Here is a 23,999-nt window from a genome sequence, read left to right as displayed (position 1 = left end):
GCTGAGATGTTCATCTGAGGATCTTCACAGGTACTCACTCCCCTCTTCCCGAAAACAAGTCCTTCTTGGTGGTGGCACACTGCTTCTGGGAGACTCTGTCCTGAAGCATATTTGAGGGACCTTGTACCTTTTCAGACACTCAGCTAAACATGTTCTATTCCCCCGAGCCTTTGAACAGCATTGTCCACTGAGCTGTTCTTAGCTGCAGACTACTTACAAATCTTTGCGCAAGGGTTTTAATCCCAAATTAGAACAGCTAGACTTGAGTCCAGTAGCATCTTAATATTTCAGGATATAAGCTTTAGAGTATCAATGCTCCCTTCGTCAGATACCAGACCCACACAACTACCCTCGAAAACTAACCCCAGTGCCTTAAGAGCCCCATGGCTCAGAGTAGTAAGCTGCAGTACTGCAGTCCAAGCTCTGCTCACGACCTGAGTTCGATCCCGATGGAAGTTGGTTTCAGGTAGCCGGCTCAAGGTTGACTCAGCCTCCCATCCTTCCGAGGTGGGTAAAATGAGTACCCAGCTTGCTGGAGGTAAAGTGTAGATGACTGGGGAAGGCACTGGCAAACCACCCCATAAACATAGTCTGTCTAGTAAACGTCAGGATGTGACATTCCCCATGTGTCAGGAATGACCAGGTGCTTGCACAGGGGGACTATCTTTACCTTTTTTAAAGTGCCTACACCCCAGTATTTGTGTCCAAGTTTCTTATAACTGAGTTGGCACGCTGTACAGGCTCAGAGTTTGCAAAGGGCTTCAGCCATCTAGCTAGAAGGGCGAACCGCTCTGAGCCCGACCTTTGGGTTGGGGAGAGCGGGGTAGAAATGTAATAAATAAATAAATACATAAATTTTCCTTTTGAATGCCATCAGTCTGACTTCTGTGACCCACATTAAGCCCTGCACACCCAGAGAAAGGGAGAAGGAAGCAGTTGATCCCAACTCCCCTAGAAAGTACAAGAGCACTGAGTCCCCTCAGTAATGAAGGGAGATGCAAAGGTCTCAACTGTTCTATGAAGCAGCAATGCAGCAGCGGATGTCTGGGGGTCTAGCCCTCCAGCAGTTTGAGCCCTTTTAATTGACTACCTGACAGTGGTTGTACTAGCAGAGGGGAAAAAGTTGAAACCGCAGGTGGTGAAAGAAGCCTTGCAGGACCCTGGGAAAGCTCCGTAACTGTTCCCTTCCGACATGGACACAGGGCTGCCCGTCCTGGCTGGGAAATAACTGGACATTTTGGGGTGGAGCCTGAGGAGGGCAGGGTTTGGGGTGCGGAAGGGAGGGGAGGGACTTCAATGGGGTAGAATGCCATAGAGTCCACCTTCCAAAGCAGCCATTTGCTCCAGGTGAACTGATCTCTGTCGCCTGGAGATCAGGTGTAATAGCAGAAGATCTCCAGACACCACCTGGAGGTTGGCAGCCCTACTGGGACAGATGAGAATTTTATTCGTCCCGTTTCTCCACATCAACTAAGATTGTTCTGCATGTCTGAGGATTCCACAGGGTTTGCAAAACCCTCAAATGATAGCTGGGGCTAGACCCATTGCACAGATCCAACTATATATTCAGTGCCAGCCCCTGGCTTGTGGACTCAAGAGATATTCAGGCACAGAGCCAGCATGGTGTAGTGGTTAACAGTAGTGGTTTGGGGCGGTGGTCTCTGATCTGAAGAACTGGGTTTGATTCCCACTCATTCATGAGCGGTGGACACCAATCTGGTGAACTGGATTTGTTTCCCCACTCCTACAAATGAAGCCAGCTAGGTGACCTTGGGCTAGTCACAGCTCTCTTAGAACTCTCTCAGCCCCACCTACCTCATAGGGTGTCTGTTGTAGGGAGGGGAAGGGAAGGTGACCGTAAGCCGGTTTGATTCTTCCTTAAGTGGTAGAGAAAGTTGGCATATAAAAACCAAATCTTCTTCTTCATCTCTTGCTAACCCAAGCCCCAGGGACTTCTCATCTCCCAGAAAGGTAGGCAACAGTGTCACCTACTGCCCAATCTAAGTATGGCTCAGCTTCCTTTGAAACTTCAGCATCAAAGGTATCTTTCTCCACAATGCATCTCCCACTGAAAGAGTCCAAACCAGACTATTTCTCCTTGCATCTCTTTTCACTCTCTCTGCTCCATATAAACTCACCCGACAGATCTCCATTATCTTCTTAACCACAGCTGACCCCCTCCACCTGTGCAGTCTGCCCTCAAATATTTATCAAGCCACATACTTCTTCTCCTCCACAGCAGGGCAATACAGAAGTCGTGACTGGCTATTGATTGTATGCCTGAATAACCAACCTGAGATTTTATTAGGCTGAAATAGCAGAGATGAGAAATTTGCAACCGTCCCTAAAATAAAGTTCATCACAATTTCATTTCTCCCTTGATCAAATCAAACCCCCAACGATCAGTTTCCATACCATGTCCGGTTTTGTGTAACTGAATGTCTTCCCTTATGCATACACCGTTTCCCAGCGTTATTTGTGCCTCAGCGTCACACGTCGTACCTTATTCATAACGGTGCATATCGTGCACCGAAATACCAAACGTGGGTATACATGACCAACGAATCTACAAAACCAGTGGGGAAGAAACAGAGAATCAAGCTCGTCAAAAAGACAAACGAGCAGAAAAGAAACAAAATTGGGGATGTTTGACCAGCCCTACGTTATTTGCCAAAGTGGGAAAATTGAAAGGTATGAATTCCTTTCCTTTATCCCTTAGAAGCTCCTCGATCCATTGATCTTGAGCAGCGTAATTTTAGATCTAAAGTTTGAGGGATATAAGGACTGAAATAAATCTTGCCACCGACAATGTAGCCTTGGGATCCCTGTCACTTAATTAAAAAACCATTATGTCAGACACAGAGGCATTAGATTTACATGTTAAAAGGGGAAAGAGGTGTGGATTCCTGCACCATTGTTATGGTTAAGCTCAAGACCTTTGGTCAAAGGAGCTAGTAAATAAATGGAAATGGATTCCTGCACCACCAACTTCTGGGAACAAATCCATTTGCAAGTTGTGCACAAGAAGAGTCACTTGCACAAGCCACAAAAAGTGTGATGGACCGCAGCGCAGCAACGGCAACGCTTTCCATTTCTCTCCAAGAGAAACTGCAATGCCTTTCCAGGACATTAGCTGTATCCTCCCTGGCGCCCTTCCCATCACCATCTGGTTGTCCCAGGCCCTGGACTCATCCCCCGAGTCTCCGCCTTCTCCATTTCATGAAGCTTGTGAGCTGTGTGGGCAGGGGCTGTGTTGCTTTCATGTTCAGTACAAAGCCTAGCGCATTTTCATAAACGATTCCGTACCACTGGGCTAGAGGTGGGTCTCTGAAGTATCTGAAGAAGTGAGCTGTGATGCACCAAAGCTCATATACCCTGCCAGAAATTTAGTTAGTCTTTAAGGTTCTTCTGGACTCTTGCTGTTTTCTACTGCTACAGACCAACACAGCTACCCATTGTGATACCACCGGGCTGTCTCCTAACAGTCCAACAAGCACACTTTATTAAAATATGTATGCCCTGCCTTTCCTTTGGGCTCAAATTTGAAGCTTTCCTCCAAATTAAGTGGGTCTTCTATTACAGGATGAACCACAAATTGAAGGAAGGCTCTTTAGATCCACCCCAATACGAGAATGTGTGAAATTCAGGCCAGGAAAACCAGACTGCATAAAACCCTGTTTCAAGATTTGCTTTCCAGCTTCCTAATACAACACTATCACAACAAGCAAGTCTTGAAATTGCTCTGCTAGAGATGGGTATTCCTAGGAGCTGCGTACAAGCAAGCCCACCAGAACGGGAAAGACAGTGTGGTGTAGTGATCAGAGTACTGGCCTAGGACTCGAGGACCAGGTTCAAGCTCTTACTCCGTCATGAAACCAGTTGGGTGACGTTGGGCCAGTACCTCTCAGCCTACCTCACAAGGTTGTTGTAAAGATGGCAGAGAAGGAGAACCATGTACACTGCCCCCACCTCCTTGAATGAAAGGTAGGTAAAAATGACCGATAGAACAACGGCTACTTGGGCCTGAGACAGCGACAAAATCTGAATGCAAACTGGCAGCCTTCATTCATTCATGACACAGGGGGCATAAAAATAACATCTTTAATACCTTTGCAACTGGCACGGATGGTACAGTATTCCGATCCACAACTGCATTTAGTCTTAACACAATGAAAACACTGTACTGTGGAACTCCGGGACAATTCAGACTGCAAGTCAGCATTGCTTTTACACAGTGGGGACCCCAACTGGACAAGACATTTGCAGTTACATTCAGTCACTTCCAGGAAGTAACACAAGCCCCACAGCTACATTAAACCAAAAAGACACACCAGGCACGAAGCTTTTCGCTACAGGGAAGAGGACAGGAGGGTATTTCTACCAAGAACTAGAGTTGTTTTAGCAGCAGGCTGGGCCTCGGAATAGATTGTCAACAGGTGAGTTACAAAACAGATTCCACTGTAAACATTTTCACTGAGTGGGGTGCCGCGAAGATGGAGATGGACGCTTGAACGAAGTCTTTAGTGAAGTAATGGGTGCGGCTGCGTCAAATCAACGTCTTAAGATCTTGGAGCAATATGTACAGTGGTGATCCAACTCAGCGTTCCTCCTACCAAGTTGGGTCCCGCATCTGGGCTATCGATGCTTTGCATCAACCTGTCGCCCAGGGTAACCGTTCCTTGCATACGAGCCGCCTGCGGACCCTCCGCGCAAGCTGTCCTGCGACAGACACGCACAAAACACATGCGCCTAACAAGTGTGCCAAAATAAATAAATTGTGGGCTGCTAGATTTTGTTTTTGGGCTGACGCACAAGCCTGCGTTACACCGCAGCTAGTGCCCTTCCTCCTGGGTGGAGGGAGCGGGCCCGGGGGGGGGGGAAGTAATTCCAAATAAACTTTCTGGACACAGCAGCCTCGCGGTCTCCCACGTGAGGTAGGTGAGCCCCATTTCTCATATAGGGGACTCAGGCACAGTATGGTTCGGTGACTCGGCCGAGATCTCGCAGCGAGTCAGCTGCAGAGTCAGGGATTCCCTGCTTTGGCTAGTGGAAACGTACTGCTACCTGGCAGAACTACGTGCACCCAGGAGGGTGGGGGGGAGAGGAGTAGTTTCATAACAGAAGAACGTGATATGTGGCAAAGTGATAGGAGGCGGCAACGCCAGTCTTTGGAGGACGACTTCAACCTTGGCAACGCTTCCCATTTTTCAACTCCTGTGGCTCAAAAATATATATATATTAAAAAATCTATTGTTGGCTTACATGCATAAGTGGCTCCTTCCCCATCTCTCCTCAGTGGCCCGTCCGCATTGAGCGGCTATTACAGTTCTTTAGTGTCACGAAGGGTCTACGAGAGATCATTGCAAGGACGCCTCAAGTCTACGCACACAGCATTTTGTTGGGGGGGGGGATGTGAATGAAGCATGTTACAGGCATCCCTGCGAAGGTGGGGAATTTTACCCTTCAGGAAAGGAGAAAACCCACTTCCCTTGATCAGAAATGTACGACGGTCACAGCTGGAAATGGTTTTACGCCCAGACCTAGTAGGGCTTAAGTCAGCTGGTTATCCAGTAGAGCTATCTAAAGTTCACTGTAGCTAAGGTACGAAAAGTCACTTGGCAATCACAGGTGTTTGTTTGCTGGTTAAAAAAATCCAATTTCTATGGATACACAATAGCAAAGTTACAGGTAACCGAGGCGCTTGTGACACCTTCCCGTTACCTGATTGCGCCCCACATCAGTCAGCACAAAGGGAGAAATTCAAGTGCATAGTAAGGTCTATCTGAGCATATTCCCTCTGCTGGGAGGGAACTTCCATGGCCTTCTTGCATTAGTGTTCCTGCACCGTCAAGTTCTCCAGTTTTCCTTTAATTTCTCCTAGGGCCTTGTCACTGGAAGGCTTGTTGGGGTAATCGCGTTCGCCGAAGATTGTACTTCCGATTCGAACATTGGTGGATCCAACTTCAATCTGCACAGAGGTACAAGCAGGAAAAAGGATACGATGATGTTTGTCTGTTGCTAGACAGCACTGGCTCGCTGTTCCCAGGCAATACTGCAATTTCAGTAGAGCATCACGGGCGCTGTCCACGGAACTTGTTGTTCCAGTGGCTGATGAGTTGAGGCTTTTGATCCTAAGGCCTTGAACACATGAAGCTACCTTAGACTGAATCAGACCCTTGGTCCATCAAAGTCAGTAGCATCTACTCAGACCGGCAGCGGCTCTCCAGGGTCTCAGGCAGAGGTCTTTCACATCACCTACTTGCCTAGCCCCTTTAACTGGAGATGCCGGGGATTGAACCTGGGACCTTCTGCATGCAAAGCAGAGGTTCTACCACTGAGCCACAGCCTCTCCCCTTAATTCTCCTATATGTAAAATGGAATAGCAGCAGCCTCCTGCCCAGGGAGGTCTAGAAAGGTCTCTCTCTCTCTCTCTCTCTTTTTTGCCCTCAGGTCATAGTCAACTTAGGGCTTTCAAGGCAAGAGACATTCAGAGGTGGTTTGCCATTGTCTGCCTCTGCATAGTACCCCTGGACTTCCCCAGTAGTCTCCTATCCAAGTACTAGCTACCGAGATCAGATGAGATCGAGCCAGCCTGGGCCATCCAGGTCAGGGCATAATCTCGATACCTAGTGATAAGTGGGCTGGCCCCTATGCAGATGACAGAAGCTGCATAATGCAGCGAATTATGGATAAGGCAGGGGGCTCTTACCTCCTTGGGGGGTACTTATTTGCGGAGAGGGGAATTCACTGTGAGTTAAACAGCAAGAAACTTGGGAAAAGGCCCCTCGTTAACACTAGAAAGGTTCCAGGAGGGGTGGAATGTTAAGAGAGCCCAAGCTGTGAATTAAAGGGGGGGAAGAGGGGGCGGGGAATTAATCTCTCAGGGTCTTGAGCATGGAGGGGAAGATTTTGCAGGGATTCTAAACACACACACACACGTTTTTTGCAATCCCCAAGCTTGTAAAAATTCTAATGCTAATTGAGCCAGACGTTTGTCACATTCGCCTCACTGCTATGACCGTATGCATAATTTCAGGCACAAAAACAAGGTCACACTTCAGACCAGAGGTATTTCAGCTTTTTACACCTATCATACACAAAAAGGGAGGTTTTTCACATGTGGCAGTCTTTTTCCTTAAAAAAGAAATGAACAGGCACCCTAAAAATATACCATGGTGGTACTACTGGTTAAGAGCCCCATGGCGCAGAGTGGTAAGCTGCAGTACTGCAGTCCAAGCTCTGCTCACGACCTGAGTTCGATCCCGACGGAAGTTGGTTTCAGGTAGCCGCCTCAAGGTTGACTCAGCCTTCCATCCTTCCGAGGTCGGTCAAATGAGTACCCAGCTTGCTGGGGGTAAAGGGAAGATGACTGGGGAAGGCACTGGCAAACCACCCCATAAACACAGTCTGCCTACTAAACGTCAGGATGTGATGTCACCTCATGGGTCAGGAATGACCCGGTGCTTGCACAGGGGACCGTTACCTTTACTTACTACTGGTATCCATCTTAGTTCAGGAGGGAACCCATTCATGGATTCCAATCCAGCTGCTAAAGAACCAGTGATGTGGACAACTGATGTACCCACCAAAAGAAGATTACAATTCTTTGTATGCCTTTAGAGAACATCCTGTAGTGATTCCCGATTTACATGCTAGGACTTCACAGCAAACTATATGTTCTGGAGACATGGCCTTGGTTGCGTGGATGCACCCATGCAGACCTCCGGGGACTCTTTGGGGTTTCAGAAGAGAGGGGTCTTTCCTAGCACCTGTTGCTTAAGGCTAAGTGGCAATTCCAGAGATTTGATTGACCTGCAAAGGGTATGTTCTACCTCTGAGCCGCAGCCTCTCCTGAAGAGGTTCCTAAGGCAAGAAAGAAGCCAGACTTACTGCGTGCTGAAAGTCTGTCGACATCCCCATGCTCAGCTCAACCTTCTCGATCGGGATATGGAGCTTTTCACACACCTCCTGACGCAAGGAGATCAACATCTGAAGGGAGAGAGAGAACACAATTAAATCTTAACCCCCATTTCCTTAAAGTTCAAGTTTGTGTGATCTTTAAAGATCGGACATACCTGGAAGTCAGGATTGGGTCCCTGACTGAGGTCATGCCCAAAGCTCCCAATGGTCATCAAGCCCACAAATTCCAGGCTTGTACACTTCTGGATGATATGTGCCACGGTTGTCACTGTTTCACCAGGCGGCAGGCCATGTTTACCTGGAAAGAGAAGTTTAGCATCATAGAGTGAAGACAGATTGGGCACTCTTCACCCAAGAGATGGGCAGCCTCTACTTCCCTTGTATATTAACCGCATCTCAAAATCCCTTCCGCTAAAAAGCTCTACAAGAAACAAAACAGAAAGTGAAGTTGAGATGTGCCAGTTTTTCCCTTCTTGGTAAACCTTCCTCAGAATTTGCAGTTCACGTTTTTGAAATCTGGACTCCAACTGGAACGTATGCCTTGCCCCCCCTCCACCCTCAGGATGACAACATCTGCTGGATCAAACCCAAAGGTTAATCTAGTCCAGCATCCAGTTTCCATGGACTAATGATGTGTGGAGGAGAGACATACATCTATAGTTGATTGAAGTTCCCCACATTTTAGACGTGAGGCAAAATCACTAAACTGTTCAGCCTTAGCAGCTCTGCCAGTTCAATCCTTGCAAACTAGAGTCATTTGACATAATTTGATGTGTTGGCCTTTGTGATAAATAAAGCTCTCCAGCAGAGAAAATGATACGGGGAGGGGGGCAGGGGAGAGAGGGAGATGGGAGAAGACTGACAAGGGCTTTCACTGGTAGGATTTCTCCTTCTGGCAAGCAAGATTAAGAGATTACAATGCAATGCTGATTCTATGACCTTAGGCAGATGATGAGAGGGAGGGCATCTTGGCCATCTTCTGGTCACTAGGTGTGGTGGGGAGGTAGTTGTGAATTCCCTGCATTATGCAGGGGGTTGGACTAGATGACCCTGGTGGGTCCTTCCAACTCTTTGATTCTATGATTCAGGCCAAATATTATTCCTCATACATGTATCAAAGACATATCAGAGTCTTGGATCTAAATGACAGCAGCCCTTTAAAGTAAGGGTGATAATTTGGTTCATGAGCTCTTGGGCACTCGAACACGGTTAAGAGGCAGGTGAACAGCATGCAGGCTACTTACTGTCCTCCCCACTGGTGTTCACTTGCACCATGATCTTCAGCCTCTCTGAAGAGCCCTTCTTCTGCCATGAACTGTTCACTCTGTCTGCCAACTTCACAGAATCCACAGTTTCCAGCATAAATAGGTTGGGTACAGCTAAACAAATCAAAGAAAACATCATAGCAACATTGCCCACGCCAGAAAGGAGCACACACTTTGGACAAAGCTTGTCCTAAGAACGTGACAAAATGAAAGCTGTTCACTTCCCTTGGGGTGGGTGGGTGGGAAGGTGATCTTTTCATACCGCTCTTGCACAAGCAGCGTAGATCAGTCACTACTTGCCCGTCTGTCGTTGCAGAAGTGTTTAGCAAAACACAAAGCATAACAGAAAGGAAAATTATTTTCTGTTGCATGGTTGCCCAAGAGGAAGTGATTTTGTCTATTCACCTTTCTCAGTGTATTGGTTGGTCATCAAAGAATACAGTTGTTTATCTGCTGTCTGATAAATTATTAAACTATAGGTTGAGTATCCCTTATCCGGACTGCTTGGGACCAAAGTGTTCTGCATTTTAGATCTTTCCATACTTTGGAATATTTGCATACACATAATGAGATAACTTGGGGATGGGACCCAAGTCTAAACACGAAATTCAATTACGTTTTATATATGTTTCATGTACACTTTATACACGTAGCCTGGATGTAATTTTAAACAATATTTTAATAATTTTGTGTACACTGAACCATCAGAAAGCAAAGGTGAAACTAACTCACCATAATACCAGTATCAGCTATTAAACAAGAGCAATAACAAACCAACTAACAACGGCAGGCTTTGAGTCTCCACCTATGATGTTCTTAACACTGTATTTTATTTTATTAGGTGAGAAGAAACATCAGAAGCAGTTAAGGAACCAGGGAGTGGGTCCTCTAGGGGCTAGGAGGCATTCTGCTGGATGGCTTTATAAAATGTTTCCTCCAGTCATCTGCCTAATTAACAACAGTTTTTGTCTCAGAAGTCCAGTTTTTGACATCTGGCCTATGTTGGAAATGTCGTAAAACTAGGGGCACTTTCTATCACTGTTGGTGGACATGCGATTTAGTTCAGAAATTTTGGAAGAAGATACACAAGAACTTAGAAGGCATTATTGGTCAAAATATATCATATGACCCTAAATTATTTCTATTAAGTAAAACTCCAGACAATATTGACAAAGACCAACAGAATATGCTGAAATATCTAATCACAGCCGCTAGAGTAGTATTAGCATCTCTATGGAAAACAAATAGAATCCCCACCATAGAGATCTGGTTGGATAAATCTTATGAATATATAACAATGGCACAACTGACTGAAACTTTACAAACGAATGATAAAAAACAAAATAGAGACAAATGGACACCTTTCTATGATTATATTGTAACCAAAAAATAACAACTAGACTCCAAGAGCTATAGTAGATTTAAGTTGGGGCTTAAAATTACCCTACTAGAAAATAATGGTATTAATAAAAGATGCAAGGGGGTAGTATAAGACGTTATACTGTTAAATATTATTTTAACAATTTACCTGTTTTTCCTTCTTTCCCCTCCCCATCCCTTTTTCCTTCTGTACCCTTATTTATTGTTGAAAATCAATAAAAATATTATTAAAAAGAAGTCCAGTTTTTGGATCACTCTGGTTTTTGGATGTCCAGTTAAGGGACATTCAACCTATATACCTTATCGGGCTGCATTATTTGTAATCGCATCCTCAAAAAATCTGAGAAAATTATGTGGGGAAACAGATCTACATATGCTATTTTCATTTCATGTAAGTGATGCTCTGACTAATACAGATATATGTACATGATTTCTCTATTACATTAATGTGTTTAACTTATCTGTATGTGAAGTTCTGATTTTTACCCCAATCTCAACCTGTTACGCAATGGCTTTTAGCTACAGCAATAAAGCCCTTGGTGCCACAAGCAGTGGTTTAAACTACACATGGGTCTGTATTAACCCATGAGCTGAAATCACTGAAGATAACAGCAGCCATTTAGTACCTTGGAAAGGGGGACAGATGAGTGAAAATTTTACTTTGGTAATCCTCCCTCCCACCCACCTGCACACGCAAGAAGAAAAAAAATTCCCCCATGCTGCACGCTTATCACATGCCCACAGCTGCTATCAACTTTAAGGTTAAAAAAAAAGTCAAGGGATTCCATAAAATCCCATATTTCTCTCCTAAAGGTAAAGGTCCCCTGTCCAAGCACCGGGTCATTCCTGACCCATGGGGTGATGTCACATCCCGACGTTTACTAGGCAGACTTTGTTTTACGGGGTGGTTTGCCAGTGCCCTCCCCAGTCATCTTCCCTTTACCCCCAGCAAGCTGGGTACCTTGGAAGGATGGAAGGCTGATTCAACCTTGAGCCGGCTACCTGAACCCAACTTCCGTTGGGATCGAACTCATGTCGTGAGCAGAGCTTGGACTGCAGTACTGCAGCTTACCACTCTGCGCCATGGGGCTCTTATTTCTCTCCTAGCCCCCCTTTTAAAGTGGCACATGGAAAATAGGAATCAAACTGAACATTAAGGTGTTGGCTGAGGGCCATCAGGAACAAAGGTCTCATTGAATGCACACCTGAAATCTGTGTACCATACACATATCTCATAAATTTGCCTATATAAATAAAGTTCCTTTGTCTGGAGAGCTGCTTTTATGTCCTAATTTTTCCATTTGTGGCTTGGGATGCATTTGATGATAATGTTGGATACTTGGTGGGTGGTAGTACATTAAAGGTTAAACAATCACTGGCTTAACAATCAGTGTGCCCAGGCCAGAAAGCATCTGAGAAAGGTGTTTGAGATGGTATGGTTTCCAGATGGCTCAGAGAAGCATGTCAAGCATAACAACAACAACGCAGGGTTACTACTCAGTCAGACCCATGGGAACACTTCCTTCTCATCTCAAAACGACTCCAATTGGCCAGACATTAAGCATGAGCAAGACCCATTGCCAAGACCTCCTATGAGAAACGTTGCGAGAGTCCAACCCTCTACCAGCTCTGCAAACATCTTGTATTGTGCAATTCAACTGCATTCCAAAATTAGGTAGTAATCTGGCTGAGTCGGAGTCGGTACTGCTGGAGTGCCCCAGTAAACCTATTACAGATGTCCCCTTCTCCCCCGCCCCCCAATCACAATCCGTATATCCCTTTTCCAATCAGTACAGAAAGAAATGAAGATTACCAATCAGCTTGTTGACATTGTTTTTCTGAAGGTGGCCTATGAAATGCCATTTGATCTCGGGACACGACGACAAGATCTAAATAGAGAGAGAATCATAAAATCATAAAGTTGGAAGGGACCACCAGGGTCATCCAGTCCAATCCCCTGCACAATGCCGGAAATTCACAACTACCTCCCCCACCCACACACACACACACAGTGACTCCTGCTCCCCGCCCAGAAGATGGCCAAGATGCCCTTCCTCTCATGATCTGCCTAAAGTCATAGAATCAGCATTGCTGACAGATGGCCATCTAACCTCTTCTTAAAAACCTCCAGGGAAGGAGAGCTTACCACCTTCCGAGGAAGCCTGCTCCACTGAGGAACCGCTCTAACTGTTAGAAAATTCTTCCTACTGTCTAGATCACTGGTTCCCAAACAGGGGTCCATGGACCCCCAGGGGTCCGCGAGAACTAAATTAAGGTCCGCGAAACAAAGTTATAAAGCCATAATAAATTAATATTTTCAATTAAAAGTTCTCTATTATAAAAATAAATATTCAAATATTATTCTAAGTTTAATGTTTAACTAACAGTTATGATTAAAGTTTATTTTCAAATTCTCAGAATTTTTATTTTGAACCTTGGGGTCCCTGCACTGAACAAAAAAGTCCTAGTGGTCCCTGGTCAAAAAAAGGTTGGGAACCACTGGTCTAGCTGGAAACTCTTGATTTAATTTCAACCCGTTGGTTCTGGTCCGACTTTCTGGGGCAACAGAAAACAAGTTAGCACTATCCTCTATAGAGACACGGTGAGCTGGTTTTGAAGTGTGCTCCGGCAGAAGTGTATTTGGACTGAACGAGGCTTGTCAAATGAGAATGAGATAAACAGAATGAGAAGAAGGGTTGGTTTTTACACACCGATTTTCTCTACCTTTTAAGGAGAATCAAGACAGCTTCCCTTTCTCTCCCCACAACAGACACCCTGCAAGATAGGTGGGCCTGAGAGAGCTCTAAGAGAACTGTGACTAGCCCAAGGTCACCCAGCTGGCTTCATGTGTAGGAGTGAGGAAACCAACCTGGTTCACCAGATTAGAGTTTGCCACTCACATGGAGGACTGGGGAATCAAACCCAGTTCTCCAGATTAGAGTCCACCGCTCTTAACCTCTACACCATGCTGGCTCTCTGTTGGCCCACAATCATTCAGAGAATTTTACGTTTCAAGTGGGGATTCCAACCCGGTTCTCCAGATTAGAGACCTCACTAGAGGCCTCAGAGGCATGACCAGTTCTGAAAGTAGTTAACTCAATACCTCTAAGTGTTAATGATCTCTGCTGGGAGAGATTTTGTGACTCAATCTTAGCCAGGACTGGAAAACTGTCAAATTTCTACCCCCCCTTCCACCGATCAAATATTTTGGAGTTAGAATCAGTTCTGTAACGGGGCCAGCAATGGACAGAGATGGAAAGTTGCACATCCCTAGACATCTGCAGCCCATCTTCAAGCACATGCATGATCCAAAACCTGGGGTTTTTCCCATCAAGGCCAGAGAACTAATCATTACTTCATGATTGAATCTCTGATCTAGTTATATTTAAGACAAGATGGGCTGCTGTTGTGTCTAGTCCAAAGGTCCACCTAGTCCAGCATCCTGTGCCCAATAGCAACTAGCCACATGCTGCCAGGAAGGCCGTAAGTAGAGCGTAAAGACAACAATTATCTGCATGCCATTTGCCTGCTACAACTGATGTTCAACAGGATGCAGCCAGTGAACATGGAAGTTCTATTTAACTGTTGTGGCTTTGAGACACTGGCCCATGTCCCACCATCCGTATGTGGTTTTCTGCAGCCCCTTCCAACTCCCAGAAAGATTATTCCTAGGGTCGCAGGATTTGCACAGAGGAACAGCTTCCTGAGTCAGGAGGCTGGAGTGAAGGGGGGCGGGGCTAATTCCTTCTCCCTTCTCTGCAAGTGGGAAGGGGATGTTTCATCTCTGTCTCTCCATCTTTTTTGGGGAGAGTGTTTTGCAGTTGTTTTGGAGATGTGAAAGGATCGTTATTTAAATTGTCTGTGACCTGGGGAGATTTATCTAGTATTTTAATTGTTTCCCTCTGTTGCTCATTATTTTTATTTATTGATATCTGCCTTTCTCACTGAGACTCAAGGCAGATTACATAGTGTGAGTCAACACACATAAACTGTTGGTATATTTTGGTATACTGCCTTGGGCTCTCCAGGGCAAGGCAGAATATATTAAGCATCTGTTGCTTGGCTTTTTCTAATTGTTCAATAGACAGCAACAGAGAAATGCAGCAACATAACGTGAAAGTTCTGTTGCACTTTCTGCAGCTTTAAGAGGCATCTAGACCAAGACTATCTATCATTTACAAGTGAAAAGATATGCTTGTTGAAACACATGCAGTTAACTTACAGCTTTATTACATGGTCTACAGACCTTTTGGTAATACAGCCATTAAAACAAAAACATAGAAATCTGGCATGTTTGATTAACATAGTTTTTCCAATGTCTAGGATCTAATCTCGGCGGCTGCATTCAAAAAGATAGCTGCTTTTCCAGTGCAGAAAAGAGTATGAAGCATACTGGACAATTGGTTCTTGTAGGTTATCCGGGCTGTGTAACCGTGGTCTTGGAATTTTCTTTCCTGACGTTTCGCCAGCAACTGTGGCAGGCATCTTCAGAGTAGTAACACTGAAGGACAGTGTCTCTCAGTGTCAAGGGTGTAGGAAGAGTAATATATAGTCAGAAAGGGGTTGGGTTTGAGCTGAGTATTGTCCTGCAAAAGTATTGTCCTGTAAGTATCAAGATAATGTGCTAATGAGGGTATGGTATGTTAATATGGAACCAATGGTTCCATATTAACATACCATACCCTCATTAGCACATTATCTTGATACTTACAGGACAATACTTTTGCAGGACAATACTCAGCTCAAACCCAACCCCTTTCTGACTATATATTACTCTTCCTACACCCTTGACACTGAGAGACACTGTCCTTCAGTGTTACTACTCTGAAGATGCCTGCCACAGTTGCTGGCGAAACGTCAGGAAAGAAAATTCCAAGACCACGGTTACACAGCCCGGATAACCTACAAGAACCAATGAACTCTGACCGTGAAAGCCTTCGACAATATACTGGACAATCTTTCTGCAACTACAGACTTATGCAATCAAAGGGATTTAAAAATGCAGTATACTTACACTGGAGTCTGATGCCTTTTCTAGCAATTCCTGAACCTAGAGAAGAGAGATCAGGTTAAGATGTGGAAAGCTCCCTTCTCTCTGTGCAGAATCCCATGAATTCTGATCAGTGTGCACACTGAACTGCAGAGTGAACTTCAAGTACACTAGGCAACATAAGGCAACTAACTTATGAGAAGCTTCCCCAGCGAAGTCCAAGAGAGTACATCCTCTTACCCATAACCTCTTTATCAACACTGCTAACACAGTGTCCTTACGCACAAAGACAAGGATTAAACTGCCAACGACACCAAAAGTCCCTTTAAGCAAGATGTTGCTTACTCCTGTATTTGTGCATACATACCCAAATGGAACATGGGACACACCACCGTCCCCCTCCCCCATAATTTCAGTGTCTAGGTTACAACCATATTTAATCCATACCATACAATTCAAGTTAGAGGAGGAGGAGAAGAACAAGAAGAAGAGTTGGTTTTTATATGCCGACTTTCTCTACCACTTAAGGGAGACTCAAACCGGCTTACAATCACCTACCCTTCCCCTCCCCACAACAGAGCTGTAACTTGCCCAAGGTCCCCCATGTTGAAGGACATCAGAGTCCCGTGGGATACGGCCAACACCCGGCCACCCCCAGACCCAAAGTGCATGGCATCAAGTCATAAAGCAGGCAGAAGACTATTCAAAAAGTAAGAACAGTGAGAGGTGCCCCAGAATATATTGAGCAAAAAGCAGGTTGTTCCCTGAAATGCCAGCTGCTGGCCCCTGGTTTGGGAGGAAGCCTAGAAAGCTCATGAAAATGGAGCAGGGGTCACAGAGATGCTACAAGAACTCCAGGGCTTTGTATTAGAGGCTTAGAGGAGTGGGGAGAGAGAGGGAGAGAGACGAAGCACAGAAGAATTTGAGCAATGATGTGGCAGTCGTTCAGCTATGAAAGACCCAAGGACAAAATGAGACAGGATGAGCCAAAACATCTTTTCTTTTCCATGGAAAATGCAAGCTGTACTCACATAGTTTTCCCCAAAGCTGCGCTGCCCGTGGTTGTAGGCCTCTATCACCATTTCGGCCGGTTTCGTTTTACTGACGGCTACAAGACGAGGTTGCAGTGCGGGCAAGCTCTGTTGGCACAGGAAGAAGTGATCAGTAGCCAAGCAGAACAAAGAATACCCCCTTTCATCTTGAACACAGTTCTTCTCGATGAAGGCAAGTTCACACGTGCTAATTTTGAGTCACTCACTGAAGAGGCATCGAGCAATGCAAGTGCTCATGCAGCTGTGTTAAGTATGTTGCAGCCGAATTTTTTAAAAAGGCCTTTTGGCACCTTAACAGCTAACAAATTTATTGTAGCAGAAGCTTTTGAGAGTATCTGGCAAAGTGGGCTCTGGTTTTTAAAAGCCATTTTCTACAATAAATGTTTTAGACTTATAAGGTGCCATGAAACTTTATTGTTTCATCCTGAAGCTGGACCTTAACTCCAAGGAATTACAAGCTGCATGGAAACCAGAATGCTTCTGGAGAAATTTTATTTAACATGCACATATGGTCATAACATAACAGCAAAGGAGATTACACCAAATACATTTCACTGCTGGCTAGCAGCTACAGGACAAACCTTCAGCATATAAAGCAGCAGTTCCAAGTAGAAGCGAAGAAATAATATCCAATCAACACAGTGGGGGAAGAACTCTCTCTGAAAGGAGCCCATTACCCCCCCTCCAAACAATTAATGTGGCAGCCTCAAATATAACAAGCTTAGCATTTAAAAAAAAAAGAATCCGCTTTCACCGATCTGCCTGGGATGGGTTGCCTTTCAACCCTTTTACTGACGAATTAGCTTGCTGTACCTGACTGTCGATTAGGCTTTAATTGCAATGTTGATTGTTCTCCATCCTTGCGATAATGAAAGGATGCTTTCACTTGTACAAACAACAACTCTGTGAATTGCCTAAGATAAACTGGGAGAGGAAAGAAGAAGATGACGGATCACAGGAGACCAGTGAACCACTGACCAATTGCTGGCAGGCCATCTGGAGCCTTGCTGGGATGATTGCAGGGAATGCTGGGCTGGACCTATGCTGGGTATCCTTTTAGCTCGCTTCATGTATTCATTCACTGGCTTTTACTAGTTATATGTGTGTGTGCCCATCCACACAGAGCCAGTGTAGTGGTAAGAGTGTTCGACCATAATCTGGGAGACCCAGGTTTGAATCCCTACTCTACCACGGAAGCTCTCTGGGTGACCTTGGGCCAGTGATGCTTTCAGGGCAACAGGGTTACTGTGAGGATACAACGGAGGAGAAGAGAACAACATAAGCCACTTTGCGTCCCCGTTGGGGAGAAAGGCAGGGCATAAACAAAGCGAATAAATAACTCCCTTAAACTATAATAGATTTCTAAGTATAGAAAATAAGCAGGACTGCAATGTTAATCTTTAACCATTCTTTCCAAGAACAAAAACGCCTGTGAAAGGAAAGGGAGAGAGAACAAAGCTTTTCCTATCTACCTGCCTAGGTAACTATCACCTGGTCCCTTACCTCTCATACTCCATTAAGGGACAAACATCCTGCAAAAGGGGAAGGAGATCAAACATGGCCCCTTTCACTAAGCAACAGTGGAAGAGTTAGGAACTTTTGCTATCAGTATGTCAGACATTAATAGCATGGTTTTGCTCTTATATTTTTAAGAACTTATGAGACCGTTCAAAAAACTAAGAGTATGGGATATAAAAATCTTAACACGCACAAAATTGTGCTTATAAAAATGTACTGAACGCACTGGAAGTGAGACCCTTTTAACTTAGGAATGGGAATACAGTAAATCACCGCAGAACGGGGCTGATGTTTGTCCCCAATTCCTTATTTATGAATCAGCTAGAGCTAAAACCAGGCTTTGGACTGAGAAACAGCATGAGTGAGTAACAAGGAATTGCAGATGACTAACTGGGACTCAGGAACCAACTGCAACCTTCTCTTCAGGGGTAAAATGCCGACAGTGTCTGGTGGGTCATTTAACAGTGGTGGTTACTGGAATTCTTATACAAAGAATGCTGGACTAGGTTGGACTTTGATCTGATTCAAGAAGGTAGCACTTCTGTTCCTCAGCAAGACTGCATATTCAGGATAATTAATGTATTACGGTTCAGAGAGAAGGAGAGATTTGTGCTCCATGAAGGCTAACAGATGCATCATAACTTATATTATCACAGGCTAGTTCATAAGATGTAATCAACGAATTTATGTCTTAACTGTCAAGCTGTAACGGTCTTAGCAACAAACAAGCCCTAAGTATGAATCTTACTTCATAAATTTAGCACACATCCAAAAGTATTCTAGCAAAAAAAATAAACATAAACAAAAAACAAACCTGAGCTCAACTATCCCACCCACATCCATTCCAAAAATCATACCTTCTAGAGAGGCGGCATACATATTTTCTAAATAAACAATAATTCCAGACAAAAATAGAGACACGCTCGTCTCTAGGACCACTTGCTAAGCTCTCCCTCCTCACATCAACAATGCTGAAAACTAAATTCACTTCCTCTGCTGTCACCAGGCTTCCACTCATCTAGGAGACAGGTCATCCCCCCCTCCTTTTAGCGAAAGTCATATCGTACTAGCAAAACCGTTTACTCATTATTTTGTAACAATCTTGGTTTGTTCTTATAAAAAGTAGGTAGTAGTGGATCCCCACAAACACTAAACATGAGTGACGGACGCTAATCTGGTGAACGAGGTTGGTTTCCCCACTCCTACACACGAAGTCAGCTGGGTGACCTTGGGCTAGTCACACTCTTTCAGCCCCACCTACCCCACAGGGTGTCTGGTGTGGGGAAGGGGACTGTAAACCAGTTTGATTCTTCCTTAAGTGGTAGAGAAAATCGGCATATAAAAACCAACTCTTCTTCTTCTTAACGCTCATGCGCTTTACTTACATGCACATTGTGTGTGGGTGGGTGGGGCAAGAGATGCAGCCATGTTTCTGCTCAGTGACTAAACTTCAAGACCTTGCAGAAAATCCTGAGGGGAAGCGACTTCAACAAACGTTTTAACTTCTAGAATAATGTGTATGTATAGATATATATACGTGTATGCATATATATATATAGTTTATATATATAAAAACTAGCAGGCTTTTGGCCCCGGAAAGACTAACACACACAAAAACCTTGCCTGAACTTTCAAGGATTAGAGCCCATTTATTTATTGAAAATATTTCTGTCTCGCCTTGCCTTATCTTCTACCCAGGCTCAAGGCAAGCAGGATCAAGGCATACATTTGAATAAAACCTCGCCAGCCTTTCAAGAGCCTCCCACATATTTCGAAGCTCATACCCTGCCAGAAAATATTTTTGTTAGTTGGTTCTTGTAGGTTATCCGGGCTGTGTGACCGTGGTCTTGGTATTTTCTTTCCTGACATTTCGCCAGCAGCTGTGGCAGGCATCTCCAGAGGAGTAACACTGAAGGACAGTGTCTCTCAGTGTCAAGTGTGTGTGTGTGTTAAGTGCCGTCAAGTCGCTTCCGACTCATGGCGACCCTATGAATGAAAGTCCTCCAAAATGTCCTATCTTTGACAGCCCTGCTCAGATCCTGCAAATTGAAGGCCGTGGCTTCCTTTATTGAGTGAATCCATCTCTTGTTGGGTCTTCCGCTTTTCCTGCTGCCCTCAACTTTTCCTAGCATGACTGTCTTTTCCAGTGACTCTTGTCGCCAAGTGTGTAGGAAGAGTCTTATATAGTCAGAAAGGGGTTGGGTTTGAACTGAATCATTGACCTGCAAAAAGTATCAAAGGTAATGTGCTAAAAGCTAATGTGTGACTAACACATTACCTTTGATACTTTTTGCAGGACAATGATTCAGCTCAAACCCAACCCCTTTCTGACTATATATGACTCTTCCTACACACTTGACCCTGAGATACACTGTCCTTCAGTGTTACTCCTCTGAAGATGCCTGCCACAGCTGCGGGAGAAACGTCAGGAAAGAAAATACCAAGACCACGGTCACACAGCCCGGATAACCTACAAGAACCAATGAACTCTGACCGTGAAAGCCTTCGACAATATTTTTCACAGTGGGTAGCCGTGTTAGTCTGTCTGCAGTAGTAGAAAAGGGCAAGAGTCCAGTAGCACCTTAAAGACTAACAAAAATATTTTCTGGTAGGGTATGAGCTTTCGTGAGCCACAGGTCACTTCTTCAGATTGAAGAAGTGAGCTGTGGCTCACGAAAGCTCATACCCTACCAGAAAGCTCATGAGCTTTCGTGAGCCACAGCTCACTTCTTCAGATGCAAGAGTCCAGTAGCACCTTAGAGACTAACAAAAACATTTTCTGGTAGGGTGTGAGCTTTCGTGAGCCACAGCTCACTTCTTCAGATGCAAGAGTCCAGTAGCACCTCAAAGACTAACAAGAACATTTTCTGGCAGGGTATGAGCTTTCGTGAGCCACAGCTCACTTCTTCAGATGCAAGAGTCCAGTAGCACCTCAAAGACTAACAAGAACATTTTCTGGCAGGGTATGAGCTTTCGTGAGCCACAGCTCACTTCTTCAGATGCAAGAGTCCAGTAGCACCTCAAAGACTAACAAGACCATTTTCTGGCAGGGTATGAGCTTTCGTGAGCCACAGCTCCCTTCTTCAAATTGAGGCTTCCTTTATAGAGTCAATCCATCTCTTGTTGGGCCTTCCTCTCTTTCTGCTGCCTTCAACGTTTCCTAGCACGATTGTCTTTTCCAGTGACTCTTGTCTTCTCATAATACGTCCAAAGTACGACAGCCTCGGTTTAGAAAAGGGCAAGAGTCCAGTAGCACCTTAAAGACTAACAAAAATATTTTCTGGTAGGGTATGAGCTCACGAAAGCTCATCCCCTGCCAGAAAATATTTTTGTTAGTCTTTCAGGTGCTCCTGGACTCTGGCCCTTTTCTACTACTGCAGGCAGACTAACCCGGCGACCCACTGTGGACAATATTTTTGTTAGTCTTTCAGGTGCTACTGGACTCTGGCTCTTTTCTACTCCATCTTTCGCAGCATCCCCAAAAGACAGGCCCGAGGAGGGAGAGGGGGTCGCCAGGAGAGCAGAAACAGGGACTCGACAGGGGAAGGACGAGGTGGGGCAGAAACACTCCCCTGAGCTCCCCCCTGGAAACCCCAAATCCCTCCCCCCGGAAACCTGCTGCACGGTCCCGTGCCATGCCCCCCCCCCGCAAGGGAGACCCGAGCTCTCCTCCTCCTCCTCCTCCTCCTCCTCCTCCTCCTCCTCCTCACCTGGGGCCTCCGGGCCGCCGCCTGCCGCACCCGCTCCTTCACGGCCCTGAGCGCCGGTCCCAGGCCTTCCCCAGCAGCCATCCCTCCTCTCCACATCCCCTGCCAGGCCGCTTAATCCGGGAGGGGGGGGGGCCCTCGCCGCTCTCCCCCGAAGGCGGCTTCCGCCACACCTCCCCCGCCCCTGGCCGCAGCCAATCGTCGTCCCGCGCGGAGCTCCGCTCGCCAATGAGAACGGGAGGCGGGGACGGGAGGGGGCGGGCGTAGGCCTGCGGGGCGGGGTCGGGCGGGCGGCCCTTTTGGAGAGGTCGGGAGACGGGGAGGGCCGGAGGAAACGGGGCTCGGAGGCCTGCGCGTGCGCAGGAGAGCGAGAACGACAAGAGGAGGAGGAGCGGGGACGCGTTGCGAACGTCGCGGTGGACGGGGGCGTCGGGATAGATTGAGCGGATTCCAAATTTCGGATTGCGTGGCCAAAATTAATACAGTTTATTTTTATTTATTTTTGAAAAAAAGCAAAACAACTACAGCGTTGGGCTGGCTCCACATCTGTGGGCGCTTATATAGGAGTAAGCCCATGGGAGTCACTGGAAAAGACAGTCATGCTAGGAAAAGTGGAGGGCAGCAGGAAAAGAGGAAGACCCAACAAGGGATGGATGGACTCCATAAAGGAAGCCACGGCCTTCAATTTGCAGGATCTGAGCAAGGCTGTCAAAGATAGGACATTTTGGAGGACTTTCCTTCATAGGGTCGCCATGAGTCGGAAGCGACTTGACGGCACTTAACACACACACACACAAGCCCATGGGATTCTGTAAGGCATATTTCAGATATTGTCGAAGGCTTTCACGGTCAGAGTTCATTGGTTCTTGTAGGTTATCCGGGCTGTGAAATCCAAATCAGGCCCTAAAAAACCTCCAGACTAACAAAGGCTACAGTCAACAATTTCCATGCAGATTAGCTTTGGATTTCACACATTACCAGATCATTTCAGGATACAATGCTTCCATATTAACATACCACACTCTCATTAGTACATTATCTTGATACTTACAGGACAATGATTAGCACATTACGTCTGCAGGACAGTACTCAGCTCAAACCCAACCCCTCTCTGACTCTTCCTACACACTTGACACTGAGAGACACTGTCCTTCAGTGTTACTACTCTGAAGATGCCTGCCACAGCTGCTGGCGAAACATCAGGAAAGAAAATTCCAAGACCACGGTTACACAGCCCGGATAACCTACAAGAACCAATATTTCAGATAGTAGAAAAGGGCAAGAGTCCAGTAGCACCTTAAAGACTAACAAAAATGTTTTCTGGTAGGGTGTGAGCTTTCGTGAGCCATAGCTCACTTCTTTAGATATCTGAAGAAGTGAGCTGTGGCTCACGAAAGCGCATACCCTATCAGAAAACATTTTTGTTAGTCTTTAAGGTGCTACTGGACTCTTGCCCTTTTCTATTACTGCAGACAGACTAACACGGCTACCCACTGTGAATACTTCAGATAGAAAGCAATGGGCAAAGCTGTGCCCACTGTACCATTACGTGGGAATAAATCCTATCGAACTGTGTAGTGTCCTTTTTATGTAGGATCAGGCATGCATATATACTGTACGAGGGGAAATAGCTGTATACTTCCCGTGATTTATTGCAGACCATCTTAAAATGTTATACGGGTGGAGGGCAGAACCATTTCGGGAATATTTAGGACCATTCGCTTTGAGAAAATAAAGAAGGATATTGGCCTAGGGTTGCCAACCTCCAGGGAATAGCAGAAGATCTCCTGCTATTACAACCGATCTTCAGGTGATAGAGATCACTTCACCTGGAGAAAATGGCCGCTTTGGCAATTGGACTCTATGGCATTGAAGCCCCTCCCAAATCCTGCCCTCCTCAGGCTCCGCCCCAAAAACCTCCCGCCGGTTGCCAAGAGTGACCGGGCAACCCTACTAAAAATGATGAAGAAAAGTGGAAAACTGATCTAGACAGGGTTTGTAACTTGGGAGTTGCTCATGACCCCACTGGAGAAAAAATTCGTGATTATGAAGCCTGAATCTGGGTTCCAACGGCAGATACAAACTAACTGAGGAAAGGGGCTTTCGGATGCACCCCCCCCCAAAAAAACCCCAGAGGTTATATTGATTTAAATTACAACCCTTCGAT

General features: G+C 45.6%; 1 protein-coding gene across 1 annotated transcript; it reads right to left on the bottom strand.

Moving 5' to 3' along the window:
* Positions 1-5,496: 5,496 nt before the first annotated feature.
* On the bottom strand, positions 5,497-21,939 carry PLPBP (pyridoxal phosphate binding protein). Its single transcript, XM_056861035.1, has 8 exons — positions 21,836-21,939; positions 16,587-16,694; positions 15,580-15,615; positions 12,379-12,454; positions 9,165-9,299; positions 8,076-8,218; positions 7,891-7,989; positions 5,497-5,968 (listed from the first exon to the last, which is right to left on the bottom strand). Exons 1-8 carry the CDS (start codon positions 21,929-21,931, stop codon positions 5,831-5,833), a joined length of 831 nt encoding a protein of 276 aa, XP_056717013.1. The 5' UTR covers positions 21,932-21,939; the 3' UTR covers positions 5,497-5,830.
* Between the last annotated feature and the right edge of the window lie 2,060 nt (positions 21,940-23,999).

The sequence above is a fragment of the Euleptes europaea genome, chromosome 14, assembly GCF_029931775.1.
Source record: "Euleptes europaea isolate rEulEur1 chromosome 14, rEulEur1.hap1, whole genome shotgun sequence".
Classification (NCBI taxonomy): Eukaryota; Metazoa; Chordata; class Lepidosauria; order Squamata; family Sphaerodactylidae; genus Euleptes; species Euleptes europaea.
The sequence above is the reverse complement of the archived record's forward strand: the minus strand, read 5'-3'. Positions and strand labels throughout refer to the sequence as shown.